At 42.9% G+C, this 23,615-nt stretch overlaps 1 protein-coding gene across 3 annotated transcripts in view; it reads right to left on the reverse strand.

The window, feature by feature from the left end:
* Positions 1–282: 282 nt before the first annotated feature.
* DNAAF11 (dynein axonemal assembly factor 11) overlaps positions 283–23,615 on the reverse strand; it is an 83,395-nt gene continuing 60,062 nt past the window's right edge. For all 3 annotated transcript variants that reach the window (XM_039240190.1, XM_039240188.1, XM_039240187.1), the window contains 2 exons: positions 14,267–14,352; positions 283–691 (listed from right to left, as the gene is read on the reverse strand). In XM_039240190.1, the coding sequence (XP_039096121.1) occupies positions 514–691; positions 14,267–14,352 (264 nt within the window). In that variant the 3' untranslated portion in view covers positions 283–513. The remainder of the gene's footprint in view (positions 692–14,266; positions 14,353–23,615) is intronic.

Raw genomic sequence — 23,615 nt, forward strand, 5'->3', positions numbered from 1 at the left:
CTGTACCTACAGCCTGAAGGGCTTTCCCTTCCCACTCCTGCTGCCTCTCCTCCCCATCGTCCCCAGACATCTCCACCAGGAACCATGAGAAGAAAACTGAAACACTGCGAAAATCCCATTAGAGCATTCCGATTTGATCTGAAATTACAGTTTTAACTTCTGAGCTTGACCAATTTGCTGAAGTACCAATTTAATAATCAGTGCTTTTATCTCCGGTTTCATCTCTCTGCATTAGCCGGCAGCTCTGTGATTAAAAATCAGCGTCTTAATGTAATAGTTCTGTGATTTACCGCACGTTTGCACAAGCCAACATTTTATTATAGACAAATGAGTTGCAGCCTTGTAAGGTATACATTTGAACTTTAAACTGGTGTAAGAATATTACTGTGTAAAGTAGAACACTGGCGTAGTAAAGCTGACAGATAACTCTGTGTTTACCCCAAACATGGCGCACCACACACTCTGCACCGAGGGAAATGGGGTCTGGTGGGTCCGTCAACGCAACGTGATGTTTCAGATCAACGGAGGCACTTCAGGGTTATCTTCAAAGTCTGGATCTTCCCCACTTGGTATAATTTTGGGTTCAGATCGAACTCTTTGGGGCGTGGGTGTTTTCTCCTGAACTATGTGAGCCATGTCCGGGAAGGAATGCTTGCCAGGATCTACTTCTAATTTCTCAATTCGCTTGCTTCTATAACAGAAAAAAAAAAAAAAAGGCAAGAGGAATTTGAGAGATGTCATTTTAAATTTAATTTCAAATAGACTCAACTCAATTGAGTGCGTTCATTCAGCAAACATTGGCGAGTGATATCCTTAGAGCATGAAGACAATAGTAAGATGCTGTCCTGGGTTTCAAGTAGCTCAGAACCTTGTAGAAGCAAGAGTCTGACCATGGAGAAGTAAAGGGCTGATCCACAGGAAGCTGGAGGGGAGGTCGGCTGGGAGATTCTGCTCACCTGAGAATCTTTATTTATTTATTATTTATTTTTTTTTTGGTGAGATTTTTAAGTAATCTCTTCACCCAAAGTGGGGCTCAAACTCACAACCTGAGATCAAACGTTGCGTGCTCTACTGACCGAGCCAGCCAGGTGCCCCGCACCTGAGAATCTTTATAGACTACAGCAGGCAAATCCCACCGCCAGGGTCAATGGGAAAACCACTGTAGGCAGGTCTTACTCCTGAATGTGGCTAATGAGCCTCTTAGTGATTCAGACAATCCAGCCTATGTGCTTTTGCGGGTGCGTTTATAGAAGTTCAGGTGCCTAGACATCTCAGCCCACCAGTTTTCCCCACAAGATCCCACCCCCGCTGTGGGCACCCAGTTTTTTCGGCAATAGCTACGTGGAAACAGAGCAAGAAAGATTCCCAAGTTGCCGTCGTTAGAAAATTCTAGATAATACAGGTCACTGGGGTGCCTCCCTGTCAGTTTTGATCTGTAGGCCTAGGGATGGGGCCCAGTACTCCCCCACCTACCCCCCAGTGATTCTGATAATCAGTCAAATTATTTTGGAATCACTGGCCTGGTCACCCAGCTGGTCGTTCAACAGAATACATAAAGTGCCTCCCAGATTCTAGACACCAGAAATCGCACGGTCTGTGCAAATAGGACATTTCCTGGTGACATCTAACAGCACCGCAGAGAGCTCGAATAGAACACTTATCACGTTATCGTGTAATCATCTCATTACTGATCTGTTCTCCCTATTAGACCGGCATTCTTGAAGCAATTATATTGTTTTCTTCATCTTCTATCTTTGGCATATAGCATTTGCGAATACTTGTTAAATAATGAAAAAAAATACTATACTGTGGTGCAATCATGAAATTAAATAAGGCATTATCTCTGACCTAAAGAAAATCACAGTCGGTCTCGTCTGGGAGCCCCACACTAATGTCCTCAAACCACATTTAGGCAGCAGACACAAGGTACTGGGAGGAAGGGGCTCAACTTTCTCTGGAAAGAATGAACCCTCTGTTTTTACGGCCCATCCCTCCTCATTTCTATCAGCTGCTTAACCCTTGAAGAGGTTTCTAATTCTTCTCAGAATTCTGACCAATACACAGGGACCCACCAAAGGAAAGTGTAATGTATACAAAGAGTATAAAGTATACATTTTCTGAAGACCCAGATAGTACACCATAAACTCTGTAAGAAATTATACTTTTTCAAAGACCGACATTACAGTCATTATTAAACATGGCTCTACCTTTTAATTACTGTGCTCTTGTTTAAAAGGCTATCATATCTATGGCTTAATGAAGTAAATATCTAAATTCATCTATTATAATTATGTTGACTTTGAGGAAAACAGCCCATCTCCCTCCCAGGCATAGATCTCCCAGGCCGTAACTTCTGGATCTTCGTAATAAAGAGTGAGCTCAGCCAGATGCAGTTCTCCGCAGCTCCCCCACTTCAGATGTTGTGAGGAATAATGTGCACGCAGGACTTGAATTAGTCATGAGTCCCCGGGTAATAAACAGTGAGCCTATAAGGCTGGGAGCCCCTGATGATCACACGAATCCCAACATAAAGACGAGAGGGCCTTTTCTCCCCTGCCGTTTCCTCCCTTAATGTCAGGCACCTGATGTGACCGACGGCAGGTGCCATTGCCAGTTTTACCCACCACCTGCCTATCAGAGCCAGAACGTCTCCAGTCCAGTCAGAAGGACTGGTGGGCAAGGTGTATATTTTCATCACTGGGGAAGACAGCAAAACAAAAAAAAGTCTAAATTCAGGCATAACGCATCAAAGATTGAGTTCTTCTACTAAAGAACATAAGGAAAGAACTTTCTTCTGGTAATACGGTGGGCTAGGATTCCCACCCCCACTGAAAACTCTACGGAGATCTGGAAAGATGTGATAAGATACTAAGGAACCATGAGGACAGGATTCAGCAAGAGGAGGAACCAGAGAAGAAGTGGGTCCCTTCAGCCACCTTTGGCCTGAGGGCTTTTGCTGAGCCCCTAAAGTGGTGCTCCGGTGTGGCTGGCCTTGTGGAGTCTGGGAACGGAGGTCAAGGTGCTGAGCATGCCCGGGGGCTCTCCCAGAATGAAGAGTGAATGAACAGTTAGCGCACTGTGCCTGCCTCCCCGGGCCCTGGGAGGGACGTAGGACAGAGAAGGGCTGAGCTGTCACCACAGCCCGGGGCTGCAGTGGGTTTACAATGGCCATGGTTAAAAAGCCGCGATCTTGCTATGAACATAGCAGCACTCTCAACAATAGCCAAATCATGGAAAGAGCCCAAGTGTCCATCAAGAGACGAATGGGTCAAGAAGATGTGGTTTATCTATAAGATGGAATACTCCATGGCAATGAGAAAGAATGAAATCTGGCCATGTGTAGCAACGTGGATTGAACTTGAGGGTGTTATGCTGAGCGAAATAAATCAGGCAGAGAAGGACAGCTACCATATGTTTGCACGTATAGGAGGATTAGGAGGAACTTAACGGAGGATTGTGGGGGAGAAGAAGNTACCATATGTTTGCACGTATAGGAGGATTAGGAGGAACTTAACGGAGGATTGTGGGGGAGAAGAAGGGGGAAAATAGTGGGGGAGAGGGAGGGAGGCAAACCATGAGAGACTCTGGAATGCTGAGAACAAACTGAGGACTGATGGGTGTCGGGGGAGGGGAAGGGGGTGACGGGCACGGAGGAGGGCACTTGTGGGGATGAGCACTGGGTGTTATACGGAATCCAGCTTGATAATAAACTATGAAAGAAAAAATAAAACAGATTCCAAATTAAACAACAACAACAACAACAAAACAACCAGCGATCCTGAAATCAGAGTGAAGCGGTTCCAAACTGGCACTGTCCTCGGGTACCAGCTGCCCCAGGGCCCAGGCCAGCACCCCCCAGCGGAGGACTTTTCACCCTCTGAGAAGCCCCCAAACCATCCTCTAAGGCAACGGAGCAGCTCATAGTAAAAATGAACCAGCCCGCAAGGAAAAAGGGCCCTTTGTGTGAGAACCAGCAGAAGCCAAAAGAACTGGAGAGAAATGAGAAACCTCAGGTTTGAATACGAAAGCATGGATATGAAACGAAGAAAATGTTTCAGACTTGATGGGTTAATGTTGAACTTCTCCTCTGGGATCGGCGAGAAGACAGATACAGCTGCCGTCACTTCCCTTCCGTACCTTCCCGGTGCCTTTCCCTCTGCACGAAGGCAGGAAAAAGAAACAAAACGTACAGCATTAGGAAGAAGGAAATTCCTCACTCTCTGTAGGGAGAACGAAAATCCAAAACAACTAACAAATGAATAAAATAATAAGGGAGATCGGCAAGTCGGCTGGGTACAAAATCAAATACAGAAGTGACTTTCATAGTGGTGGTGACACAAATCCTGTGAACATACTCAGTGCCACTGAGTTGTACACTTTCTAATACTCGAGATGGTGAATTTGATGTTCTATGTATTTTTAAAAATTTTTTATAGTTTTTTATTTTTGAGACAGAGAGAGCATGAGTCGGGGAGGGAAGAGAGAGAGGCAGACACAGAATCTGAAACAGGCTCCAGGCTCTGAGCTGTCAGCACAAAGCCCGACATGGGGCTCGAACCCACGAACTGTGAGATCATGACCTGAGCTGAAGTCGGATGCTTAACCGACTGAGCCACCCAGGTGCCCTGATGTTCTATGTACAGAAAAAAAATCTATTGCAAATCTAAATCCTAGCAACAAAAACACAGTTATGATAACATCAAATCACACACCTAAGAACATCAATACAGTATGTGGATATTTAAAACGAATTTAGACATAAACCTTGCAGCCTTCACAAGCAGTAACTCAAAATGGAATACTGACCCCAACACAAAAGGTGAAAGTGCAAAACTCCTAGAAGTGAACACAGGAAAAGAGCCAACTGAACCGTGAGGATGGGTGATGCCATCTTACATACAGTGGCCATGGCACGAGCCACGAGAGAAGTAACTGGCAAGCTGGATTTTGTTAAAATTACAAACTTCTGCTCCGTGAAAGACAATTTTGGGAGAATGACAAGACAAGCCACAAACTGGGAGAAAACATTTGCCAAAAAAAAAAAAAAAAAAAAAAAAAAAAAAAAAAAAAAAAAAAAAAAAAAAAAAAAAAAAAAAAAAAAAAAAAAACCAACAACCAAGAAACCAAAAACCATCTGATGAACAACTGTTATCCAAAACATACCAAAAAACCCTCTTCGAATGCAACCTTGAAAAAACAGTGTGATTCAAAGATGGGCCAATGGTCTTCACAGACACCTCACCGGGAAAGGTGTGCAGATGGCAAATTCACAAATGAAATTTGTGGCACTGGACCATTTGTTGTCAGGGAGATGCAAATAAGACAATGAGATACAATAGCCTGCGTATTCGAACAGCCGAAGTCCAGGACACGGGTCCCACCAAATGGTGGTGAGCACGGGGAGCATCAGGAACCCCCCTCCATCACTGGTGGGGACATAAAGCGGAGCCACCACTTTGGAGGACGGGTGGCAGTTTCTTCCATAACAAAACATACCCTTAACCATGCCGTCCGGCAACTGCCCTCCTTGGTATCTACCCAAGGTTGCTGGGAATGTATGTCCACCCAGAACCCCTCACACAGTGTTTATAGCAGCTTGATTCATAATTGCCATAAACTGGAAGCAGCCGAGATGTCCTTCAGGAAGTGGGAGATAAAGATTGTGGCCTGGCTGGATAATATAACACAGTGTTATTAGGCACTAAAAAGAAATGCGCCCTCAAGTCACAAAAGACATGGAGGAACCTTCCACGTGTATTATTACGTGAAAGAAGCCAGTCTGGAAAGGCTACAGGCTGTATGGTCCCAGACCCATGGCATTTTGGAAAAGGCGAAACGACAGTGACAGTAGAAAGATCGGTACTTGCCAGGTGTGGGGGTGGGGAGAGAGGGATGAATGGGTGAAGCCCGGGTATTTTGAGGACACTGAAACTACTCTGTAGGACACTATGACAGTGGACACATGTCTTTATGCATTTGTCCAAATCCACAGAATGCACAACACTGACTTTGAACCCTAACGTCGACTATGAACTTTGGGTGATAACGATGTATGTCAATGTAGGTTTACCAGTTGTAATAAATGTGCCACCTTCATGGGGGGTGTGGATAATGGGGGAGACTGTGCATGAGTGGGGCAGCGGACGTTTGGAAAATTTCTGTGCTTTTCACTCAGTTTTTCTGTGACCCTAAAACTGCTCTAAAGAAGAAAGTCTATTTAAAAAAAAAAAAAGACATCATGAAGAGAGTAGGAAGGCAAGCCAAAGAATGGACCGAAATTTATAATTCTGGCTCTACTTTGTGACCTTGGGCAAATTAATTTCTTTGAGCCTCAGTGCATTAGGAATACCAGAATTTCTCTTGTAGTTATTTTGAAGATGAAAGGTAGGTGATGGAGAGTATCGTGTAGCAGAGAGTAAGTACTCATCACTCAGTAAACCCAGCCAGAGTGAGGTATATGTCCCTCCTTGATCATAGTGTCACGGGACCACAAGAGTTCACAGAATCGGTGACCTTCCCCGCCAAACATGATCTCCTCCAGCCCCAGGGGAACGAACCTCACTCCACAGATCTTCCCAGTCACTCTGCCTCCATAGCACGAGAAAAGGGCCGCTCTGGCCACGAAAGGATAGATGGCCCTCCCACTGCGTCTACCATCTTCCTGTCCCTCAAACTGAGAGCCTGCCTGACCTCACTCCCATGTGCAGCCTTCTTAGTTAATGGGATCCCCCAGCCAGAGCCTGAGGTGGTGTGGACGGTCAAGTTTGTCAATGACTAAGGATCACCTTGAACAACCTTCATACAGACACGTTAAGTGCTCCTGCAAGGTGATTACTTCTCAGTAATAAGAATGAACAAGAGGGGCGCCTGGGTGGCTCAGCCAGTTAAGCATCCGACTTTGACTCACGTTATGATCTCATGGTTTGTGAGCTCGAGCCCCGTGTCGGGCTCTGTGTTGACAGCTCAGAGCCTGGAGCCTGCTTTGGATTCTGTGTCTTCCTCTCTCTCTGACCCTCCCCCACTCGTTCTCTCTCCGTCTTCCTCTCAAAAATAAAAACATTAAAAAATTAAAAAAAAAAAAAGAATGAACAAGAGAGGCTTTGCAAACAGACTGCCAGAAGTACTACTATAAAGAATTGTGCTTCTTCTCATAGCGGCCACCGCTGCAGCGCCACTCGGCCGGGCTCCCAGCCGTCGACCGCGCGGTGCGCAGCCCGCCTGCCTATTCCCGGCGCACGGCCGCCTGTCGTGGGTTCAGGGTGGACCATGCGCCCGACTAGCCCACCACCGGCCCGCTGGCTATGCGTTCTGGCCAGCATCCTCGCCTGCGTCCTCTGCCCCGCGAAGTGACGCCTCAGCAGCAGACTCAGTGCTGGGAAGGGGCTTTGGGGATAAGGCAGCTGACTGGCAAGCCCTTCCTGTGAGGTCCCACAGAGCAGAGCTGAAAGGGCTACCTCAAGAAACAAGCTAGAGTACACAAGGTGGAGAGTCCCAAATATCACTACGAATAGGAAAATAAAATAACCAAGGTCCCAACAAGAGAGACCGAGGGATACCATTCAAAAAACAATCTCTGAAAGGATAGGCCCTGGAAAGTCAAAGAGTCTTCTTGGATATAGCAGCGCTCATAGAAACAGAGAGCATAACAGGTCTTTAAAACCAACAAGAGCCGGAAAGCTAACTAAAATGACGAAACGAAAGAGCTCTCCTCCAAAGAAACTCCAAGAAGAAATGACAGCTAATGAACTGCTCAAAACAGATATCAGCAGCATAACTGAACAAGATTTTAGAATAATAATGGTAAAATTAATAGCTGGGCTTGAAAAAAACATAGGGGACATCAAAGAAACTATGGCTACAGACAGAATGGAAAATAAAAATAGGCATGAAGAATTAAAAAATGCGATAAATGAGATCCATAATAAATTAGAGGCCTCCAATGCACGGATTGAAGAGGCAGAAAGGAGAATAAGTGATTTAGAAGACACCATTATAGAAAAACAAGAAGCTGACAAAAAAAGAGACAAACTGATCCAGGAACAGGAAAGAAGAATTCGAGAGCTCAGCGATACGGTCAAACGCAACAATATCCGTATCATAGGAATCCCAGAAGAGGAAGAGAGAGGGAAAGGTGCTGAAGGAGTCCTGGAACAAATTATAGCAGAGAACTTCCCCGACCTGGGGAAGGAAGTAAATGTGGAAGTACAAGAGGCTCAGAGGACTCCCCTCAGACGTAACCTGAATCGATCTTCTGCACGACATATCATAGTGAAAATGGCCAAATACAAGGACAAAGAGAGAATTTTGAAAGCAGCTAGGGAGAAAAGGGCCCTAACATACAAAGGGAAACCTATCAGAGTGGTGACAGACCTATCTACTGAAACTTGGCAGGCTAGAAAGGAATGGCAGGAAATCTTCAATGTGATGAACAGTAAAAATATGCAGCCAAGAATCCTCTATCCAGCAAGCCTGTCATTCAAAATAGAAGGAGAGATAAAAACCTTTCCAAATAAACAGAAATTGAAAGAATTTGTCACCACGAAGCCAGCCCTACAAGAAATCCTGAGGGGGATGCTCTGAAGGAAAGGTTGCAAGGAACAAAGATACCAGAGACACCACCACAAACATGAACCCTACAAAAGATACAAAGACTCTAAACCCACATATTTCAATAATAACACTGAATGTAAATGGGCTGAATGCTCCAATCAAAAGACATAGGGTAGCAGAATGGATTAAAAAACAAAATCCATCAATATGCTGTCTACAAGAAACTCATTTTAGACGGGAAGATACCTTCAGATTAAAAGTAAGGGGATGGAGAAATATATATCATGCTACAGGAAATCAAAAGAAAGCCGGAGTAGCGATACTTATATCAGACAAACTGGACTTTAAATTAAAGACAATCACAAGAGATGAAGAAGGGCACTACATAATAATTACAGGGTCCATCCATCAGGAAGAACTAACAATCATAAATGTCTACGCACCGAATATGGGAGCACCTAAATATCTAAAACAATTAATCACAAACAGAAACAAGCTTATAGATAAGAATGTGCTAATAGCAGGGGACTTTAATACTCCGCTTACAGCAATGGATAGGTCAACCAGACAGAAAATCACTAAAGAAATAATGGACTTGAAAGACACATTGGACCAGATGGATCTGACGGATATATTTAGAACTTTACATCCTGAGGCCAGGGAATTTACTTTCTTCTCAAGTGCGCATGGCACATTCTCCAAGATAGATCACATACTGGGACATAAAGCAGCCCTCAATAAATATAAAAGAATAGAGATCATACCATGCACACTGTCAGATCACAATGCTTTGAAACTTGAAATCAATTACAGGAAGAAGTCTGGAAAACCGCCAAAAACATGGAGGTTAAAGAACACCCTTCTAAAGAATGAATGGGCCAATCAGGCAATTAGAGAGGAAATTAAAAAATATATGGAAACAAATGAAAATGAAAACACAACAATTCAAAATCTATGGGATGCGGCCAAGGCAGTCCTAAGAGGAAAGTACATTGCTCTCCAGGCCTATTTCAAGAGATTAGAAAAAGCACAAGTCCAAAATCTAACAGCTCACCTAAAGGAGCTAGAGGCAGAGCAACAAGAACGCCCTAAACCCAGTAGAAGAAGAGAAATAGTAAAAATTAGAGCAGAAATAAACAACATAGAGACCAAAGAAACAATTGAACAGATCAATGAAACCAAGAGTTGGTTTTTTGAAAAAGTAAACAAAATTGACAAACCTCTAGCCAGGCTTATCAAAAAGAAAAGAGAGAGCACCCAAATAGACAAAATTATGAATGAAAATGGACTTATTACAACCAACCCCTCAGAAATACAAGCAATTATCAGGGAATACTATGAAAAATTATATGCCAACAAATTGGACAACTTAGAAGAAATGGACAAATTCCTAAACACACACTCACTACCAAAATTCACACGGGAAGAAATAGAAAACCTGAACAGACCCATAACGAGTGAAGAAATCGAATCAGTGATCAAAAATCTCCCAACAAATAAGAGCCCTGGACCTGATGGTTTCCCTGGGGAATTCTACCAGACATTTAAAACAGAATTAATCCCAATTCTTCTCAAGCTATTCCAAAAAATAGAAGTCGAAGGAAAACTCCCGGACTCATTTTATGAAGCCAGCATCACTCTGATTCCCAAGCCAGACAGAGATCCAACAAAAAAAGAGAACTATAGGCCAATATCCTTGATGAATACGGATGCAAAAATTCTCAACAAGATCCTTGCAAATCGAATCCAGCAGCATATCAAAAGAATCATCCACCAAGATCAAGTGGGATTCATTCCTGGGTTACAGGGCTGGTTCAACATTCGCAAATCAATCAATGTGATCCATCATATCAATAAAAGAAAAGATAAAAACCATATGATCCTGTCAATAGATGCAGAAAAAGCATTTGACAAAATACAGCATCCCTTCTTAATAAAGACTCTCGAGAAAGTTGGGATAGAAGGAACCTACTTAAACATCATCAAAGCCATCTATGAGAAGCCTTCAGCTAACATCATCCTCAACGGGGAAAAACTGAGAGCTTTCCCCCTGAGATCAGGAACACGACAGGGATGTCCACTCTCACCACTGTTGTTTAACATAGTGCTGGAAGTCCTAGCATCAGCCATCAGACAACAAAAGGAAATCAAAGGCATCAGAATTGGCAAAGAGGAAGTCAAACTTTCACTCTTCGCAGATGACATGATACTCTACATAGAAAACCCGACAGACTCCACCAGAAGCCTACTAGAACTGATCCAAGAATTCAGCCAAGTTGCAGGGTACAAAATCAACGTACAGAAATCGGTTGCATTTTTATACACCAATAATGAAGCAACAGAAAGAGAAATCAAGAAACTGATCCCATTCACAATTGCACAAAAAACCATAAAATACCTCGGAATAAACCTAACCAAGGATACAAGAGATCTGTATGATGAAAACTATAGAAAACTTATGAAGGAAATTGAAGAAGACACAAAGAAATGGAAAAACATTCCATGCTCATGGATAGGAAGAATAAATATAGTTAAGATGTCATTACTACCTAAAGCACTCTACACATTCAATGCAATTCCAATCAAAATTGCACCAGCATACTTCTCAAAACTAGAACAAACTATCCAAAAATTTGTATGGAACCACAAAAGACCCCGAATAGCCAAAGTAATACTGAAAAATAAAACCAAAACGGGAGGTATCACCATCCCAGACTTCAGCCTCTACTACAAAGCTGTCATCCTCAAGACAGTATGGTATTGGCACAAAAACAGACACATAGACCAATGGAACAGAATTGAGAACTCAGAAGTGGACCCAAAAGTATACAGCCAACTGATCTTTGACAAAGCAGGAAAGAATATCCAATGGAAAAAAGACAGCCTTTTTAACAGATGGTGTTGGGAGAACTGGACAGCAACATGCAGAAGAATGAAACTAGATCATTTTCTCACACCATGCACAAAAATCAACTCAAAATGGATAAAGGACCTGAACGTGAGACAGGAAACTATCAACACCCTAGAGGAGAAAGCAGGAAACAACCTCCTTGACCTCCACCGCAGCAACTTCTTACTTGACACATCCCCAAAAGCAAGGGAATCAAGAGCAAAAATAAACTGTTGGGACCTCATCAAGATTAAAAGCTTCTGCACAGCCAAGGAAACAACCCAGAAAATTAATAGGCAACCAACGGAATGGGAAAAGATAGTTGCAAATGACATATCAGATAAAGGGTTAATATCCAGAATCTATAAGGAACTCACCAAACTCCACGCCCGAAAAACAAACAACCCAGTGAAGAAATGGGCAGAAGACATGAACAGACACTTCTCCAAAGAGGACATCCAGATGGCCAACAGACACATGAAACGATGCTCAGCATCCCTCCTCATCAGGGAAATACAAATCAAAACCACACTGAGATACCACCTCACGCCAGTCAGAGTGGCTAAAATGAGCAAATCAGAGAACTCTAGATGCTGGCGAGGATGTGGAGAAACGGGCACCCTCCTACACTGTTGGTGGGAATGTAAACTGGTACAGCCCCTCTGGAAAACAGTGTGGAGGTTCCTCAGGAAACTAACAATAGAACTCCCTTATGACCCAGCAATAGCACTGCTAGGAATTTACCCAAGGGATACAGAAATGCTGAGGCATAGGAGCACATGTACCCCAATGTTCATAGCAGCACTCTCCACAATAGCTAAAACATGGAAAGAGCCTAAGTGTCCATCAACAGATGAATGGATCAAGAAGATGTGGTTTATCTATACCATGGAATACTACAGGGCAATGAGAAAGAATGAAATCTGGCCATGTGTAGCAACATGGATGGACCTTGAGGGTGTTATGCTGAGCGAAATAAGCCAGGCAGAGAAGGACAAATATCACATGTTTGCACGTATAGGAGGATTAGGAGGAACTTAACAGAGGACCAAGGGGGAGAAGAAGGGCGGAAATGGTGGGGGAAAGGGAGAGAGGCAAACCATGAGAGACTCTTGAATGCTGACAAAAACTGAGGACTGATGGATGTGGGGGGGAGGAGGGATGGGCATGGAGGAGGACACTTGTGGGGATGAGCACTGAGTGTTATGTGGAATCTAATCTGACAATAAACTATTTGTAAAAAAAAAAAAAAAAAAGAATTGTGCTGACACATCTCTAGTTGTCAAGTGTAATCACTGTCATGGTGATTTTACCTGGGGTCTGAACACTAGCTTCCATACTGGCTGCCCATCCCTGCGATTCCTCGCAAACCGGATTCACATTCCTTCCATGTGTTGCTGCTCCTGGGGGCTAATTATGACCAGGAATATTCATAACAGCATAATACCCTGGAGTCTCCATAAATGACACTGATCTGGGAAATAGTAGAGTTGGTCTCCAAGGTTCAAACCAGCACCCCAGCTTTCCGAAGGAATTCAACTCCCATACCTGTTGTTCGAGCAAAGCTCCCGTTCCAAAGTCCACACCACTTCCACAGTTGAGTTGGAATGTATGAATGCCTGACTGCTTCCATGATGCAAGACGTAAATATAGCTCTTGCTCAGGTATTTTTGTAATGACAATTTCAGCATATACATTTGTATCACAAAGATAGCTTGCCTTGGTTCAAAATAGATTTTGCCATCTGGATGGGAAGAGTCTGGAAGTCATGAGGAGTGGAAGGAGAGTCGAAAGGCCCGAGGTGTGCATTCGAAGGAAGAACTGAAGTAAGGCGAGCTTTGGCCCAAATGCTTTAAGGCGATGCTACTGGTCACGGGGGCCGGGCTTCGTTCTGAGGGCATTCAGGAGACCCGGTGAGGGTCTCCAGCTAGGAACAGAGGACAGGCTTCCTGCCACTGGGGGGGCATGCAGAGCGGGGAGGGTCCTGGCGTGGAAGAAGCTGCCGTGGAGGCTCGCAGATGATCTGGGAGCAGAGCGTGGACAGGAGGGCCCATGGTGGGGACTCCTGGCCCTGGGAACCCTGAGAGCTTTACAGTCTATGAAGTGACATATGGGCCATAAAGGGGCAGCGTGAGCAGCATTACGACCGAGACTCAGCAGGGCTGTCCCAACATGTCAAGGCTACTTGACCTTCAGACATTCCAATTTTGTTTTACTGTTTACTTATTTTTGAGAGAGGGAGAGAGCATGAGAGGGGGAGGGACAGAGAGAGAGAGAGAGAGAGAGAGAGAGAGAGAATCCCAACCAGGCTCCAGGCTCTGAGCTGTCAGCACAGAGCCTGATGTGGGGCTCGAACCCATGAATCACGAGATCATGACCAGAGCGGAAGTCGGATGCTTAACTGACTGAGCCAGCCAGGTGCACCTAGACCTTCAGACTTTCTAAACTTCTCTCCCTCATTTTGCCCAGCTGTAAACCAAAGATAAAAATGGTGAGGATTAAGGGTGTTAATATGGGTGAAGGACACACGAGAGAGCCTGATACGAAGTAAGTGCTCAGTAGATGTTAGCGGTCATTGGCGTTGATCTCATCATCCTCACGATTATTGTCACAAGAAATTGGGGCCTGCATGCCCACAGATTTGTTTTTTAGGGACCAGGAGCCTATAAATCAAGAGTCTAAGTTTTAGGAATAGATATTAACATTCACAGCGTGAATCATCTGTAAATGTTAACTAATTGTGTCTTTCGGGGAGGGTGCATTCTAGCCACCAAATGACAATGAAGAGAACTGTAATGAAGCTTCCGCCGGCTGGGGAGGTGGTACCTTTGGTTTGTGCGCTCTCTGCTGCTGTCCGAGGGACTCGTCCCAGACCCTGAGGTTTGTCGCCAGCCTGCGATGACTTCGTCTACCTAAAATAGAAATATAACATGCACTAAGCGGTACATTCTTCTCTGACATAGCGTCAAAAATATACAACATTTGAAGTCTTTCCACATAGGCCATGAAGGAGTGTAGCTGTAAGCCCTGCACGTGGTACGATAAAGTGACATCACACACTACATCTGTCTTGCAAAGCCACAGCTATCCTTCATGTGCCAAAGGCCAAGCAGTGGGGGGATGTGGTGAATTAATTCATGTAACACATTTTTTTTTGAGAGCCAGCAACCTGCCAGATGCTGCTTGGGGTTGTGGGGATTTAGATGTGGTTGAGACGCCGCCTATGAACAGCACCCCCCCCCCCACCTGGCATGTGCTGCAGTGGAAAGCAGGCCAAGCTGCAGGCTCAAGTCTCTCCCTTCCTGGCACACTGTACCCCCGGTCCTTCCTTCATAAAATGAAGGGATTAGATATGAGCTCAAAGGCCCCTTTGGGTATGAAAACTTCTGTAATTCTTCCACTTCTTTTTTTTTTTAAGTCTATTTTTTGGGGGGGGTGGGGTAGAAAGAGGGAGAGAGAGAATCCCAAGCAGGCTCCACGCTGTCAGTGCAGAGCCCAATGTGAGAGTCCATCTCGTGAATTCTGAGCTGAAGTCAGATGCTCAATTGACTGAGGCACCATGGCGGCCCAAGAACCAGTGCTTTAGATGGTGCAGAGTATATTTATCTATCATATTTGACAACAGTTCAATCTGTGTTTGTGTGTGTGATTTAGTTCAGCTCCCTTACACAGAGGAACAGGCACAGAGGAGGCTTGCCATTCCCTTCCCATAGACCTCATGGAAGGGTCCATGTGCAACACGGAAAGGAAGGATCTGCTGAAATGACACACTTTCAACATGTGTGCTGGACACCTGACCAGGAAAAATACCACACGTGGTGTGTGCAATGGCCAGACTTTTGCTGAGACTCTGGGAGGAATGGACACTGCATATACTAAGGACACTCAATTTCAAGTCTGAAAGAGCTCGTTCAGAAACATCTTGAAAGAGAGAGTTCCAGAACTGAAAAGGCCACATAATCAAGGACCACAGATGAATGAGGGGTAGTCGGCAGAACAAAAACTTGTAGAAGAATACTGTGGGGGAATCAGCAACTCAAGCTACCCGAGCAATGTTCACTGAATAATTAAAGGAGGTGACTCATGGGAAGGTTTGCCCAAATGAAGCAGATTCTATAATCATTAAACATAGGGCTGGGGTTTTTTTTGTTTGTTTGTTTTGTTTTGTTTTGTTTTGTTTTTTGATTTTTGGAGGAGGTTAATTCTAAAATGTTTTATTTGCTATGTTTTAAAATATACTAATGTCACTATTTTGTTTTCCATTCATTTCTTGCTGGCTAATGATTGATGCCATCTTTTCAGATGTTAGTGTTGGTAAGGTATGAATGGGAACACTCTTTTAATATAAAAACTTGAGTGGTTTTCATCCTTTTCTTTAACTGAACTAGTGGGATCAATTCAAATATTTCCCCCTCCTTCCTGGCCTATCCTTAATGAGATGGAATCACTTTTTAGTGACTCTTGAGTTCAGTTCTGGCTTGTTAAGCCATATTAATGTCAAACATGAAGGAAAAGAGAGAATTCTGCTCGGGGGCTAAACAGACACCTCCAGTTAAGGGGGGCAGAGAGAGGTGGTAGATGTTAGGGTGATGAGAACTGGCACCTTCCTCCTGCAGCGTCTGAGGGAGACGGAGTCTCTGGGAGGCGTGGCTGCGCGGTTGTGCAGAGCATACAGTCTGCTAGAATTTTTCGCAACGATGGAAGTGTCCTGTGCTGTCCAGCATGGCTTTCCTGAACATTTGAGATGTGGTTCGCACACCTGAGCTCCTGAAGATTTACTTTTATTTAAATTGAAGTAATTTTAACTGCCCAAGCCAGAGGGATGGGAACATGATTACAGTGAGCCCTGAATGCATGTGTGGGCTTCCCGATTCTTCGTGCGGGTGAAGGACGTCCATCCACACCGGTTACTCCTAATTTATCGATGGTCCGTGACTATGTGGCCTTTTGGGTTCTGGAACTCTCTGCTGCTTCCTTGACGTGCCTGGGACCTGGTAGTCTTACGGAAGCATGAGGACCTGGAGCCTGTGCCTGCTGTCTCTGATCACTGTAGGGTCTCAGGCTGCTCCCCGAGCCTGGCTCAGGACAAGTCTGAAGGACCTTGTGGGTTGCAGAGCTCGCTGGGCTGGGCGGTGGCTGAGGTCTTTGTCAGGCCTGCACTGAAGCTCACTTTCTCCTTTCCTGCTCCCGGCTCCTTCCCTGCCCCTCACAGGCGTGGCTGTCTGCAGGGCCTTCCCTCACAAACTATCCCTGGGGAGCAATGGCATCTTTGCATTTTAAAAACTTTTTTGAATACTTTAATTACATTAAATGAGGCCAATGTTAGTGAAAAATCATGAAAATGTCACTTTTAAGAACAAAGCTCTTGAACCAAAAGTACAAATTCTGTGTCACTTCACTTTGTAAACACACCAACAAGAAGGGGAGCATATGCATAATTAGAGTCTTAAAACACCCCGCTTCTAACACTGTTATTTGTCACATAATAACCTCAGACAAAGATGCTCTGTGTTTATGGAAATGCAAATAGCATCACAAATTTGGAACTTTTCTTCGCAGGGAATTTGCTGTGCACCAGAATCTAAATGTGTTTCTTAGTTTTAAGAGATATTTTCAGCTTATTTAGCTCCAAAGATTCTTTTAAGTTTAAAAGTTAGAAGGAGGGGCGCCTGGGTGGCTCAGTCGGTTAAGTGTCTGACTTTGGCTCAGGTCATGATCTAGTTTGCAGGTTTGAGGCCCGCGTCAGGCTCTGTGCTGACAGCTCAGAGACTGGAGCCTGCTTCAGGTTCTATATCTCCCTCTCTCTCTGACCCGCCCCTGCTCATGCTGTCTCTCTCTCTCTCTCTCAGAAATAAATTAAACATAAAAAAATTAAAAATAAAAAAATAAAAAATAAAAAAATAAAAAATAAAAGAAGGAACTAAGGAATCAGCACTAAGAAAAGTATTTATACCAACATTCGTATCAACGCCAAAATTTATCTTAACACCAATATTTATATTCACAGCAAGTAAAACACTCCCAATGAGCTCTGATTTTCCCCGGCAATAGTGACGCTGTTTTCCTACCACACCTACGGCACCAGCATCGTTCTTCCTCTAGGAAGTGATGTTCATTAACGTTAACCATCTTATTCATTTGTGCTAAGTGTGTTTAGGGATGACTGATGGAAAGCTATAAGGCCCAAACTATGTTCAATAAATTAGATCAGGGGGACTAATAGTTTCCTGAATCCATAGAAAGAAATGTAATCAGCTTTCTGAAAATTCGATTGTGGGGCAGGCACAAAGGTACAAATTAACATTTTCATGATGTGATACTACTTTAATTCTCAGAGAGTCGTGCAATGTCATGCAGCGGAAAGTTGGGAGTGAACATGGAGGTAGGAACCAATTCTCCTCTACAGAAGGCAAAAGTTGCTTCTACAGCATTTTTGCCAGATGACGTTCTAGTCTTTGCTGACATAGTTCCCTGGGATGGAGACTCATGACGTCCTGAGGCGGCAGCTGGCACGGAGGCACTCCACCCCCACTTATTTTATTTTATTATTTTATTTTAATTTAATTTAACTTATATTTTATTCCATTATTTTTGTTTTATTTATTTTATTCCATTCCATTTTATTTTATTTTATTCCATTCCATTCCATTTTATTTTATTCTATTCCATTCCATTCCATTTTATTTTATTTTATTTTATTCCATTTTATTTTATTATTTTATTTTATTCCATTCCATTCCATTTTATTTTATTCTATTCCATTCCATTCCATTCCATTCCATTTTATTTTATTTTATCCTATTCCATGTTATTTTATTATTTTATTTTATTCCACTCCATTTGATTTGATTTGATTCCATTTTATTTTGTTTTATTTTTTATTTTATTATATATATATATATATTTAAAGAAAGGCAGACTGCCACATGCAGCTCTTTGGTTGTGTCTGGAGTTTGGAAGCTTGACTTATCCTACGTTCTCCTACAATTGTGCTTTGAGAGCTTGTCTGGAGTCCCTATCTGGGAATTGCTGCCACTCGTATACCTTTGACTAAAGAATGGTCCTCCACTATCAGGGAAAGTCACCTCTTGGACTGAGTGAAGCTCTGGGAGGGACACACGTGGAGCAGTGAGGGTGGACGGGGACACCCACCTCGCCAGCTAGACCAGCTGAATCCACCCTGGTGATCAATGGGGGGGACAGATGTCACAGCCAGATTGCCTTCATATCCTATTTTATTTTTTTACTGCAGTTTATTGGTTTTTTAATTTCACACTTTAAATTAAATTCCAGTTAGTTAGCATAGAATGTAATGTTAGTTTCAGGAGTAGAATTCAGTGATTCATCACTTCCATACAATACCCAGTGCTCATCCCAACCAGTGCCCTTCTTAATGCCCGTCACACATCTAGCCGGTCCCTCTGCCACCTCCCTCCATCAGCCTTCAGTTTGTCCTCTATTGTTAAGAGTCTGTTTTATGTTTGCCTCTCTTTTCCCCCCTAAGTTCATCTGTTTCCTAAATTCCAGATATGGGTGAAATCATATGGTATTTGTCTTTCTCTTATTGATTTATTTTGCTTAGCATAATACACTCTAGTTGCACCCACATCATTCCAAATGGTAAGTTTCATTCTCTCTGATCACTGAGTAGTATTCCATTATATATCTATAACACATCTTCTTCCTTTTTAAAATATAATTTATTGTCAAGTTAGCTAACATACAATGTTTACAGTGTGGTCTTTTGGAGTAGATTCCTGTGATTCATCACTTACATACAACACCCAGTGCTCATCCCAACAAGTGCCCTCCTCAATGCCCATCACCCATTTTCCCCTCTCCCCTGCTGTGCCCCCATCAACCCTCAGTTTGTTCTCTGAATTTAAGAATTTTTATGGTTTGCCTCCCTCTCTGTTTGGAACTGTTTTTTCTCCTTCCCTTCCCTATGGTCTTGTGTTAAGTTTCTCAAGTTCCACATAGGAGTGAAAACATATGATCTCTGTCTTTCTCTGACTGACTTATTTCACTCAGCATAATACTCTCTGTTCCATGTTATTTGCAAATGGCAGGGTTTCATTCTTTCTAATTGCCAAGTAGTATTCCAGTGTATATATAAGCCACATCTTCTTTATCCAATCATTAATTGATGGGCTCTTTCCATGTACCTCTACTTTAACAAAATGTCCGTGGTTGCTTTACCAACTACAGAAATTACTAAGACAATGAACCAAGACTACATGTGCTGTGTAAACTCTAGTAACCAGATGCAAGGGAGAGAGACCCAGGTCTCGATCCTTATCTTTAAGTTGAACCATAGGAATTACTGATATTTGACCATTTTTGACCCACAAAACAGTGATTTTACATGGTCCAATTTAATTGTTATTTCTATGAAGCTGAAAAAGAGTGAGAAAACCAACATTCCACTCCAGATGAAGACTTGCTATGGTGTAAATTAAAAAACAAAGAAAATGGACAAAGAAAATGGAATCTAACCAGAGATACTCGTTGAGGAACAAAATATAGAACAATCAATCATTTAATTTTTTTTCTTGTGAAATTACCCTGGCTTCTTAAATTACAGTATTCAAGAAAATCAAAATTAAATTTCTCTTTCTCTTGGATTTTTGCTTGGTATCACAGTTTCAACTATATTACCTCTAGTAAATCTTCTCAAGAAATATTTACTGAGGATCTATTATGTGCCAAACATGGGAGCAAGTGGTAGATGTGGAAGGATAGGCTAAAAAATTATCCTTGATCACCTCATGAGAGATAAAGACACATAAGTAATGAAAATGCATTGAAGGAAGTTTAGTTGATAGGTATGCGCATGCACTCATACGGAAGCCCAAGGGAGGGAGAAATGTATACAGGTGTCATGGCGAAGGCTTACTGGAGACTTGATATGAATTTTAAAGAATAAGGAGGAATTTGCCAGAAGCTGGAGACTATGTGGTACATTCCCTACATAAGAACATTCCAGGGATTGCCTCCCTCCCTCTCCCACACTATTCCCCCTCTCTTTCTTCTCCCCCACCATGAGACACTCTTGAATGCTGAGAAAAACTGAGGGCAGATGGGGTTGGGGGAGGGGAAGGGGGTGATGGGCATGGAGGAGGGCACTTGTGGGGATGAGCACTGGGTGTTACATGGAAATCAACTTGACAATAAACTATTAAAATAAATAAATAAATAAATAAATAAATAAATAAATAAAAGAACATTCCAGGGAGAGAAAGAAAGCCTGACCAAAGACAGGAAGGTAAATGACCACATAAACCAGCACAGAATATTGGGCAGATAATAAATGGAAACAAGGCTGAAGCAACAGGCAGCCTTGAGAGACTTTATTTTAAGATGCTTGGACTTGGACTTTGCACAGTAGGCGATGGGAGACTTCACTCTTTTTATTTTTTTTCTCAACTCAGCTGAAAGGAGCAGTGTTCTCAATGTACTCTTATTTTCATCAGCCCAAGTGTGTGATGTTAACAAAAATATTAAGTCCAGTACGTGATGGCTTTTGAAAGAAACTGTTTCTTTCGTCACTAGGTAAAAATAAACATTTTTTTGCTATTACAGTTAAAGTGCTTCCTCCTCACCCCAAACGTCACTCTGAAAATGCTAATAACATGCAATCTTGTTAGGAAACTGTCTAAATCTGTGTACCGGTCATCAGATTTACTGTATGGATGCTTCACATGTGAATTATTGGCTAACGAATCGATTCTTCCGGGTTTCCGCTGGCCTGTCTACTAGAGATGTGCATACATTTCTCTGGCTTCCCACCGTCCCACGTGAAGTAGGTTTTAGACTCTGCATTCAGGATTCCCCCCAGCACGCACACATCCTCTTAGAAGGCATCATTTGCGTGAAGTGCAATCCATTATTTACAATTTGCCCCAGAGTGGGAGAATATGAGAGTTAAATGGAGATTCTCCCTTAAAAGAATTTAACATTAATAATTGACTTTTGCGCTCTTCAGGCCAGGTCTCTGCGGTATTTTAATGAGGGTGTGATGTGGTCTCCAAACTCACAATACAGGTAGCGAGCCTGTTTGCAAGGATATCCATTTCTGCTCCACTCTGGAGAGTTCCGAGTCACATGGCTCCCACCTGGGCACGGCCAATGGGAAGCACTGGAGGGGGGGTGGTTGGAGAACTCAGAGAGAGGCTGTAGGTGCCTCTCCCACAATCCCCGTCTGCGTGAGTGGCTTCACTCCAGCAGTGGTAGAATCTCCTCTGGGGCTGCCCAGGAGGCCTCCACAGTTCTAGTTTCTTCTGGGTGACCCTGGTGCATGGTTCCCACCAACACCACCTCCCTCCTCTGTCCCGGGAGTGGAGGTACCCACCTGATGTTAGGGTTTCCGGGTGGTCTTACTCTCCCTTCTTTGGCATCTCAGATCTGCTATTACCTGTGCAATGCATTGCCTGAATGACTCCGGTAAGGTACAGTCCTGTATAAATTTCCTGTATGCATTTTCAGTACTTAAGTGTCTCCTGATTTTTCATTAGACCCTTAACTGATTTACTCCATGTTTCTCACACCTCAGGGTACTTGTTAAAACACACGCTTTCACAACATCTAATTAGAATCCTCAGGATGGTGGCCTGGGAATCTAGTTTTCTAACAAGCTCTCTCGGGGTGATTCTTTGGATCGGGGAGGTCTTGCAAACAGTCTTACAGATCCCACGGCTTCGAGGCTTTTCTGAACGGTATTCATTTGCACCAGGAACATTATGGGATGTGCTATGGAAAGCCATTGGTGGCTTTTAAGCATCAGAATAAAATGATCTGATTTATGTTTTTAAAAAGGTCACTGTGCCTTTTGTATGGGGAAAGGATCAAAAAGGTAGAAAGAACAGAGGCAGGGAAACAGGGAGAGGCCCATAGGACATGTTCCAGCTGGGATAGGACACTGACTTGGACACGGCTGAGGAGGAGCGACAGAGGTAAGTGACTGAAGCCAGGATATGTTTGGGTAGTAGTGCTGGCGAGGTGCAGGGGTAAGAGGTAAGTCAAGGATGCCTCCTCATCTTTGACTTGGACCATTGAGTATATGATGGCGCCATTTTCTCGGACAGGGAAGACCATGGGAGGAGCAGATCTGCAGAAAGTAATTTTGGGTTCATTTGGCCATTTGAAATTAATCAGGCTGATTTACGCATTCAGATGGCTTGTCATTTGGCAGGTTCATATAAAGTGTCTTTGATTCTAGGGGCGCCTGGGTGGCTCAGTCAGATAAGCATCTGACTTTGGCTCAGGTCATGATCTCCCGGTTCTTGAGTTAAAGCCCCATGTCAGGCTCTGTGCTGACAGCTCAGAGCCTGGAGCCTGCTTCAATTCTATGTCTCCCTCTCTCTCTTTGCCCCTCCCCTGCTCATGCTCTGTCTCTGTCTCTCTCTCAAAAATATTTTTAAAAATTTATAAAGTGTCTTTGATTCTAAAGCCTATACAGTTTGCTAGTATTTACAGTTTTTATTTTCCAATTAATAATTCTATTTTTTATTTCCTTTGAAGTTGAATAGACTTGAGGACAGAATTTTGAATTTCCCAATTGTATCTAGTGGTTTACTCTGTATTATACTTAATATTATTTCTAGAGACTAGTAATTAAATACAATTTCTGTAATTTTTTTCTTATGGAAATGAAAATGAATTTTTTTAGGGTTTTGTTTAATTATGAACTTTTAAAATTATCTTAATTATATTATTCAAATAATAACTGGTCTTACTCTTAGGTGATCATATTTATCAAAGACAGAAATGGGTCATAAAACTTCTAGTGAAGCTGATTGCTTATTTGCCCTTATGTTTAGAAGACTTTGTGCTTTACACACTGAAATGATGTACAATCTAATGAATATAAGGCAGTTAGTCGGATCTTCATTCTATATAATACTTCTATTACTACAGAATAACTCTGATCCCATTTTATACTTCTTTGCTTTAAATTCTCTCGTGTCTGATACTCATTTTGCCATAAGTACTCTGAATTTTGCTTGCATTCACTTCATATAGTTTTGTCCATTCTTTTGTTTATATATCTCCCAGGTCTTTTAGTTTCAGGCGTGTTCTTATGAGCTGGATAGCGTAATGGATTCTACATCTGTTACTGTCTTACAAATTTTCTGATTTTATGTTTCCTTCCTGACGTTTTTCTACCCCTAACTGT

The sequence above is a fragment of the Hyaena hyaena genome, unplaced genomic scaffold, assembly GCF_003009895.1.
Source record: "Hyaena hyaena isolate Hyena2069 unplaced genomic scaffold, ASM300989v1 scaffold_169, whole genome shotgun sequence".
Taxonomy (NCBI): domain Eukaryota; kingdom Metazoa; phylum Chordata; class Mammalia; order Carnivora; family Hyaenidae; genus Hyaena; species Hyaena hyaena.